We start from the raw sequence: 9,568 nt of genomic DNA, 5'->3' as shown, positions 1-9,568 counted from the left end.
TTTGATCATGATAAGATGATCAAGTCTCTGATATTAGAGTTTCATGTGTATAACTTCGCATGTTAGATTTTCAATCAGAAACGACTTGAAAGCAACTGTATAGAAATGGAAACAAGTCAAGTCATGTATTACTAACTTCAAGTGGAAGGATGATGTCTTCGTTGATGTCGATACGTCTATCGGATTCTTCAGGTCTTCAGAGTAATACTTGTATGTCTCAACATTTCTAGACCCCCTAGTCTAACCTAACAAAGTTGACTCTAGTAATTTAATCAAGTGACTTATGAGTTTTACTACTAAAATATGACAATTAACCTTGACATACCAACCTTGACGGGTTCAACCGAGCAATGCTCTAACACTTATATTCGTTACATAGGTGTTGTTTTAAAATGATTCTCAGTGGTATAAAATTTGCGAATATCCATGATATAGTTAGAGAGATAAATCATTTCCAAATTTCACTAATTATTATTCATAAGGGTATGATCGTAAAAAATACTTAAAAATACTTATATCTCCTCCTTCCCTTATTTGTGCAAACTTGAACTAGGTCATCTATTTAGCGGCGAAAGGATTATATAACTTACACTAGCGATTAAGCTTTAAATAGTTGGCCACAAGGAAATTTTCATCCCAAATCGTAGATGATCAAGTAAGAACGGTTATGACTTTAAGTTTGAGTCAATTTTCGGTTAAAAAATAAGGAAGAGCCATTAAACAACCTAAACTGGAAAACGGAAAAAACGACGCCCGAATAACTTAGAGGGTTAGTTAACATGCTTAGGCTGCAACACTGTGACAACAACACGGGTCATATTTTAGTTCTTTTATATGATGTAATACTTGTACGTCTCAACATTTCTAACCCCCTAGTCTAATCTAATATGAGTTTAAAATTAAGTGACTTGTAATCTAATCAAGTGACTTATGAGTTTTATTACTAAAATATGACAATCAACTTTAACATACCAACGCTTGGCGAGTTCAACCGAGCAATGCTCTAACACTTATATCTGTTACATAGGTGTTGTTTTAAAATGATTTTCAGTGGTACAAAATTTACGAATATCCATGATATAGTTGGAGATATAAATCATTTCCAAATTTCACTAATTATTATTCATAAGAGTATAATCGTAAAAAAATAGTAAAAAATACTTAGATCTCCTCCTTATTCATAGGGATATGATCTTAAAAAAAATACTTAAAAATACTTATATCTCCTCCTTCCCTTAAGAATTATGCAAACTTGAACTAGGTCATCTATTTAAGGACGGAGGGATTATATAACTTACACTAGCGATTAAGCTTTGAATAGCTGGCGACAGGAAATTTTCCTCCCAAAACATAGATGATCAAATAAGAACAGTTATGACTTTAAGTTAAGAGTCTGTTTTCGGTTAAAAAGGAGGGAAGAGCCATTAAACAACCTAAACTGGAGAACTGAAAAAAATGACGCCCGAATAACTTAAGAGGGTTAGTTAACATGCTTTGGCTGCAACAGTGTGACAACAGCACGGGTCCTATTCTAGTTCTTTACAATTGAAAGTTTGAAGTTCCATTTTTGTCACTGAATAAGAGTATTGAATTCTTCAACTGTCAGACTCAGAAAATTTCCTCATGATCCGGAGTTACAAATTACAACAAGCATACCACAGCTGCTGCTCTTTGCTATTGAAAGAAACTAGTTCAAGCAAACAAAGAAACTGCATATGCATCTTGAATGGAAGAAAAACAAAAATTGATAGATTTGTTCCGAAGTATGAGAGAACAACCAACTGGCACTGCACAGGTCTGAGAAAATTTCAATTAATCAAGACATAACGACTCATTAATACACCTCTGCAACATGGGTAGAATTAATTTATCATACAAACATCAATTGACATTAAAAAAGAATTGAGCAACATACATCTCAAAATTAGGAACTTGGTCGTGAACCCATACCTAAATGGGCTAAGCAGTAAACCAAAAGAAATCTACGACAACATGCTGTCAAGTACGAGCCAATAATACCCTGGTGGAGTCGCCAAAAGAAACTACATTGGATTGTGTTGCATAAATTTCCCTACTCTTACCTGCCGCAACTGAAATACAAACCTGAGGCTCGAATTCCTTCCATTAGAAAGTTATAACCGATGGTAATGCAGGTCCGTTAAGGATATTCACTGCAGCTTCATTTTTGCACAAAGAGTATGGGAGGGGATCATAGTGAATTTACGACCAGAACAATTAGATCCCTGCTGACCTTTAGCGGCCTGTGGAATCCTGATGAACTGAATACCAGAAAATTAGTCCCGGATGTCTTTTACCAAACTAAAAGAGAATGTGTCCATTTTTCTGCTTGCTCAATCTCATGCGAAAGGATTCCCACCAACTGATGCAACGGAGCCTTGTGAAGGGATATTCCTGTCAATTTTATGATCCTTCATATCAACCTAAAAAGCACAGGAATTGAAGAAACCTACTAAAACAATTTTGGCCTGAATAATGGCTGTTCCTAATGAACAGAGGTAATAAGACATAGAGGCAAGCAAATCTGCAAATGCCTCTCAAGTAGAGTGGTAAAGTTGTTGGGCGTTGGTACCCGGGACCTGGCTTCAAAACTCATCAGCACCTTGAATAACAGGTATATCCAGGGGACTGAATGAGTATGTTTAACAGCTAACGGGTTGATGACCACCCCGATTGCCTGATCCTCACGACCCAATCATAACATTTATTTGAATGGTTAAATGTAAAGAATGAGAGATTGAAGAAGATCATGGAAGAGGATCACTCCTAACTGAAAGTTGAAACCCAAGGTTCAACTTCTGATCAAGAAATCAGGTAGAGAGACCAAGATGCAATTCTGTTAGCTTATACAATTAATAACCATGATTTGGGTAACTTACGACAATTGTGAAGTTGGTGCTTCCCCTGTCATGTACGGCATCCCACCTAACAATGTTTAACAGCCAAAATCAGATGGGATAAGAAGAAGAAAAAAGAATTTAATGCTGGAGGACCATCAGAAATGAAAATCTCACCTTGTGGTGCAGCTGAACTGTAGGGTGTCACTGAATCCTGAGGATACCATGGTTTACCAAGGTCGCCTAAGAAAGCAGATTGCAACTGCGGATCTGGTAGCGCTGATTGTAACGAGCTCATGTTCAAGAACTAGAAAGTAAGAAAATAGTTAAACTCAGTACAGTCACTCAAATAGTCCTGTCTTATATACAGTAAAATTAAGAGCACTGCTTCTCGAATTAAACTAACACATATGTGAGACACTTTAAAGGTCTTCGTTCAGCAATTACTCGAGCCAAGTGATTTCAGTTTTTTTATAAGACCTTTAAATAAACTACTTGCAACTTGGAAAATTGGCTGATCTACTCTGTTGGCTGCTTCAGTGGGGAGTCTGGTAATCTCAAAACATTCCAAAGGTCATAAAAGGAAGTCAGGAAACCAACTAAGACCACGTCCCCTCTTAAGAGTAGCAATTGGAAACTGCACACTACACACATACGAGAAAAACCTACCACTGCAGCACTAAGCATGGACTTTGTAAAGGTGAGTGGCATCTGAACCAACGGAATGGACGACAGCCACATCCACAGACATAGAACGAATCCCATATGATGGACATCTCCTTCCTAGGAAACGTAGAGTCTAAAGACTGTACTATTCTAGGAAGCATATACACCAACTGTCCACTTCTTCAGGAGTTCAAACTGTTATCCTTAGACATGTTATAGAATTATACGTCCACAGACATTGTCCAAATCTCATACAGTGCGTGGACTTTTATTTTCTAGGAAATGCAGAGTCTAAAGACTGTATCATTCTGAGAAGCATAGACACTAACTGTCCACTTCTTAAGGAGTTCGGATTGTTATCCTTAACCATGTTATAGTACTATCCATACAACAATGATTCAAAATGCCATTGCACAACAATTTTGAACTCAAACTGCACAATAGGATCTTAGAATGGATTCCCAAGCAAAACTTGGGGGTGGGGGGTGGGGGACTGGCAATCTCCAACAGGAATCTTTACGTAATCAAAATTTATTCAATTTTCAAAATATTGTTCAAGGGAACAGCCTTGAGCCTTGTTTTGAGAGATCTCTCAGACACATGAGAAAGACAATGATCTTGTTAAATCAATGGCCGGTTTACAAGAGTTGTTATATTTCTAGAACCTAATTGCTAGAAATTTAATATCTAACAATTATATTAGCAATATTCAATCACATCAAAACAATTCCCAACAAAGTAACTCCATCTACTAAACGAGTCGGTATCATATTCTTTATAATGACATACCGCATTGGATGGTTCAGATTCAGCTTCATAAGCAAAATCAAATTCGAAAGGATTTGTAGATTTGCAATCAGCAGCAGGAGACGCCATCGTTGTCCCTGGCTGTTCAATATGAAATAGGTTGTCATTTGATGAAAAAAATGAAGTACAAACCCTTTTACATCTGAAGCAAGAGAGCCATACGAACCGTCAAAGGGAACACTGATGGATTAAAAAAAGATCCACTGCTGACACCATTAGATATTGCACTAGGAAGAGGATGTCTATCCACTGGAGTTTCTCCATAAACTCTTTCTATGCTGGAGTCCTGAAAAAACTTATTTATAAGAACGAGAGCAAGCAGATTTCATATGATTCAATATGAGAAAATACGGTACCTCCAAAATTTTGGAGTTAAAACTCTGATCAGCATCTAATGGAGGCTTATAAGCTTCAACTTGTGCTTCAATACTATACGTCACATTATAGGTAGGTTGAGGAACGATGCCAAGAGAATCATCAAAAGCATTCCATTGCTGCTCAGTTAAGTTCAACACTGAATCAGAATCAACTAATTCCAGCTTGTAAACACCAATAGGGAAAGAATCTAGAACACTTTGAATTGCTTTTTCAAACTGCTTACCTCAGTGTTTCCTGCATTAATGAAGGCTTGAACTTCGCGACTGCTGTCATGCCATTGATTATCAAGAGATGCGAAAGACCCATGAGTTGTAAAATCTTGTATCGATGTCCATTGCGTGCTTGAACTAACAGAAGGAAGTACATCAAAGCTCCCAAAGGGTGCTGCATCACCATGAACAGTACTAGCAGGGGGTATATTTTTTGTGTCAGGAGCGGGTATTTCATGCTGCGGCATGTCGAATGTAGCCCATCCTTCGTTTTCTACAAATGAAACAGCGGGCACTTTTTGCTCCAAAGAGGCAGGCGTTGATTGTAGGCTGTTCATGTCAGCAAACAGATCTACAGACGGGGCTGAGTTCGTTGTTGGAGGTTGAAACAAATCTATAGATGGGGCAGAAAAGGTTGCAAACCGCTGTATATTTGATGCAGTTACAGGGTTGAGACTTGAATTTGAAGATACATGGGATTGCGGTAATGAGGGAACAGAAGGCAATCTTTCCAGCTGAGTTCGAGCAGAGGGTTCAGGTTCAGACACAACATCAAACAGTCCTGAATTAACAGACTGCAAAGACATGGAGTTGCTATCAAATGACCCAAAGCTGCTCATCGACGCAGTTCTCTGCTGAAATGAACACGTCTGTGTTGGTTATTATTACGGTAAAAGCAAAAATTGACACATCACAACACCAGAATTACAAGAAAATTTTACACAGGACATCAACTAGATCCTAAGTATCATTCAAGAATTATAAAGTAGAGACAGCATAAAGCAAGCAAATAGATTTGCCTTGTTGTTATTATTTATATTTTTATTTATTTATTTTTGTCCCTCTTGTATTATTGTTATTATTATTATTATCGACAAATAAGGATACAATCCACTGAATTGTTAGGGGCCTTAGGGCCAAAGTCTACATATCTTTAACAAGCATAATCGAAATTTTACAAGAGGAACCAACCTGTTGATGTGCAACCCCGTGTACATCTGCCGTGGCATTTCCATCTAAATATGAGTTTATGGTTTGACGTTGCCCATCTTCAACTAATATATCCCTTACAGGATAGGAAGGGGGGCTGCTAACTCCAGAGCCCTTCTGGTAATTTGGTGATGGAGCGCCGGATCTGAAAGGATCACCGCCGCTGGACGCGGAGTAGTCTGAAACTCTGGAAACAGATCCCTCATTGGCAAACCTATCCTCGTACATTGGCTCACCTGGGCGACCTGGACTATAAATAAAACTAGAAACCTTTCCTTCATAATGACCTCGGTCTGAACCAGGCCTTCGAGTAAGAGCCCCACCTTGTTTTCCATACTTCCTATCTTCATATTGATATTCATACGGGGGACTCTGCGAATAGGAATGGTATGAGCTGGCCCGTCTTGTTTCATCTTCAAGGTTTCTCAGACTCTGTCAGAATATAACCAGCTTAAGTTAATCTTGCAAGAATCAAAATTTTCAAAAAAAATACAACACAACCAAATTAACCTAACACTCAAGGATAAAATATTCGATGTAGAATACCTGTATATCTCTTGGAGGCTTGTCAGACCCGCTCCCTCCAGCATATTTTTTATCCACATACACATTTTTTATGAACTCTCGAATCTTTTCAACATTACTGCATGAACAATAATAGTAATACTAATAAGTTTCGTGTATGTCGCAGCACAAATAAATTAACTGCTCGACAGAGAAGCAGTTCACTCCCACCTGCTACTGGGCAATCTCTCCCTTTGTAGGTCCCAATCTTTCAAAAAGATTTCTCTCGCACGCTGAAAAGGCAAAGGTCTTGTGAGCACATATAAGCAAAGCCCTCAAGCAAACAAAGTCTAGGAACAAATTGCAGACAGTGTTTCTACCTGATTACCACCTCTTTGAAGAGAATCAACTTCTTGCGAAGTAAATTTAGACATCGACACAGATTTTACCCTGTGAGTAAATTCACGACTGCCAACACAAAACATGATTGTATCACAAAGAAATTCAATGTTTCAAGAAAACCCATGACTGATTAATTATAGAAATTACTCAATTTCTCAGTAAATATTGTAAAAATGTACGGGACAGATAGTTAAATAATCAATAGAGTAGAACTAGGACATGAAAAAGATACCAGTCTCACCCTAACACAAACTTCACATCAATTTGGTGTGAGATCACATAGACCCATATGGAAGCTAACTTTTGTCCAGAACATTAATACAACCAGTCAAACACAAGAACTGGAACAAAAAAAAATGACAAGTGGCCCATGAAATTGAAGATGCATAAAGAAATGTCTAAGATAGAGATAATCAAACTATGAAAACTTCTAAAGATCAAAACCAACTACGAAGCTATGCTATCAAGAAGACAACTACAGTAAGAAGAGCTAAAGACTTTAACTTGAAACTCCAATCCCATATTCTATCTAAAAAAGACATGACATGTTTTATGTTAATAATTTAATGTAGTGTTATCATTTTACTAAAGTTGTATACTATCCCTATTATGATCACAACATACTTTTTATGGAAATTTAGTTCACAACTTAGGAATAATCGAATTGAGTAAAGAAAAAATACTCACTGTATTCCACTGCAGGTTATACAGATGAAAGTCCAGAAATTCGGACAAACGTACTGAGGACCCTGCATCCAAAACATAAAATCTGAATTTCAAAACGGAAAGAAACTAGGGTTTCAATCAGCAACAGTCATACAAATTTAAAAGAAAAAAAATCGATGACTGATTTATGACTAGTGGTACATTCAGAGTCCAGACATGATTATTTAATCCTACGGTGTCAAAGTGTCTCTATCAGTATATGTCCTGGGGCTGAGCAAACCAACCCGAGGAACACCTTGGTTGACTGGACTCGCATCCGCCCTTTTACGAGGGATGGTGTAGATAGGCAGGGCACTTACGGACCGATGGTCACCCAACATCAGTTGCGTTGGTTTGGGCACTTACGCCAAAGACCTCCGGATGCGCCGGTTCGCGTATGACGCATTTCGCGCGGAGAGGATAGGATGCTACGTAGAGGTCGACCGAAACTTACGTGGGATGAGTCGATAAAGCATGACTTGAAGAACCGGAATCTAGCTGAGGATGATGTATTGGATAGACAGAAGTGGAAAGCAGCAATTCATGTGAAAGAGGTAGGATTTCTATCCCAGGATTGAGTTGGACCGTGTTTGTTTGTTCGTGTACAGCGTGTTCATTAGGAAGAACTTGCCTCGGGAACTCGTGTTCCTCTTGTCACCACCGACTTGAGTTGCTAGTTCTTCCTGTGACGGTCGTTCCTTGAGAGACAATACGTGTTGGCGTATGAGTGGTGTTTGGTTTTCGGTGTTGGTTGGCCCCCGTTTCACACGGCGACAACAAGCCCGACTACCTCTTCAGATTTTTCCTCGGTCATCCGAGGGAAAGAATAGTTTGGTCCCCTGTGCTTAGCTGTCGAAAAGTTATCGACTATTGCCCCTTACAACAGTGGACATGTGAAATCACCCTAGCATATGTGAAAGGAGGGACTCTCTCATGTGGCTTTGCAAGGCAGCAGGATCGTGAAAGGGGGGACTCCTCCCTGTAGTCCTGCATGCCCTGGGCAGGGATAAAGTGGGTATGCTATTTTAACTATCGCGAATGCGTAAACCCTACTAAAATGGTGTGACCACCCCCTGTTCCACCAGCGGCACGGAAGGTGCCTAGGATTTACTACTGTCTCCGACAGGTTGCCCAGGCAGGTGAGCCGGTGTAGAAACTTAACCATATCTTGGAGATACGATCTTTACGAGATAGTATCTTTGCTCTACCCGGTACTTGCTACTAGAAAAAGAGCTTTGGATATTGGTGTAGATAGGCAGGGCTTTCCGGACAAAAAGGGCTTTCGTTTTCGGTGTAGATACTATATGACATCAAAAATATGTTAACCCATGGACGGTATACCGTTTGGGAAAATTATGTTATGGCCTCATCCATGGGTTACCCATTATATCAAGCCCTTAATTAAAAGACATTTAAATCTAAGCCCCAAAATATTAAAACACATTGATACCCTTATGTATATTGTCAAGCCTATAATTAAATAAAATTCAAATTTAGGCCCAAAATTATTAAAATATATGTGATGATGTTCCAACCACCTCCCACTACCACCTCCGACCACCACCTCCGACCACCACCGCCAGCCACCTTCGCCGCCAACCACCGCCACCACCACCCGCCGCTACTGACAACCTCCGTCACCACCACCGCTGACCACCACCAACATATGGATGTTTACACAGAAGTTACACATGCATATGGCATGTGTATCCAGAAGTTACACATTCATATCACATGTGCAATGCAAAGTTACACATTTGTATGGCATGTGTATTTACAAGTTACACATGCATATGGATGTGTGCTCATTAGTTATACATCAAAACTACACATATAGAAAGTACATGTACTACTTTAATATTCATTTACAATAATTTGTTTGTTTATTAATTATAGTAATTGTTTGTTATACAAAACATACAAGTCAAAACACTAGATATGTAAAACGAAGTCCTCGAAATAAGCCATTAATCTTAGAAATAAGCCACGATATCCAACAATATAAATGTTCTTTTCCCTTCTTGTCTTCCTCGATTCCAAAATGCTTGGTTA

General features: G+C 38.8%; 1 protein-coding gene across 2 annotated transcripts; it reads right to left on the bottom strand.

The window, feature by feature from the left end:
* Window positions 1–1,729: 1,729 nt before the first annotated feature.
* LOC113295019 (probable ADP-ribosylation factor GTPase-activating protein AGD14) lies at window positions 1,730–7,621 on the bottom strand. Of its 2 annotated transcripts, none has more exons than XM_026543383.1 (12): window positions 7,499–7,621; window positions 6,790–6,877; window positions 6,641–6,702; window positions 6,452–6,548; window positions 5,888–6,337; window positions 4,930–5,550; window positions 4,685–4,822; window positions 4,495–4,614; window positions 4,311–4,409; window positions 3,033–3,162; window positions 2,898–2,943; window positions 1,730–2,412 (listed from the first exon to the last, which is right to left on the bottom strand). In XM_026543383.1, the coding sequence occupies exons 1-12, from the start codon at window positions 7,573–7,575 to the stop codon at window positions 2,358–2,360; spliced, it is 1,983 nt and encodes a 660-aa protein (XP_026399168.1). In that variant the 5' UTR covers window positions 7,576–7,621; the 3' UTR covers window positions 1,730–2,357. The 2 variants fall into 2 exon arrangements, with proteins under 2 accessions (XP_026399168.1, XP_026399173.1); XM_026543388.1 differs by having other exon boundaries at window positions 4,930–5,547.
* Window positions 7,622–9,568: the final 1,947 nt, after the last annotated feature.

This window comes from Papaver somniferum, chromosome 1 (genome assembly GCF_003573695.1).
Source record: "Papaver somniferum cultivar HN1 chromosome 1, ASM357369v1, whole genome shotgun sequence".
In the NCBI taxonomy this organism is placed as follows: Eukaryota; Viridiplantae; Streptophyta; class Magnoliopsida; order Ranunculales; family Papaveraceae; genus Papaver; species Papaver somniferum.
The sequence above is the reverse complement of the archived record's forward strand: the minus strand, read 5'-3'. Positions and strand labels throughout refer to the sequence as shown.

Excerpts from the sequence above, each read along its gene's own strand:
- LOC113295019 (XM_026543383.1), bottom strand. The coding sequence starts at position 7,575 with ATGTTTTGGATGCAGGGTCCTCAGTACGTTTGTCCGAATTTCTGGACT. Across the intron at positions 6,703-6,789 it reads TTCAAAGAGGTGGTAATCAG|CGTGCGAGAGAAATCTTTTT; the intron begins GTAGAAACACTG and ends TTGCCTTTTCAG. Across the intron at positions 4,823-4,929 it reads TTAATGCAGGAAACACTGAG|CAATGGAATGCTTTTGATGA; the intron begins GTAAGCAGTTTG and ends TTAACTGAGCAG.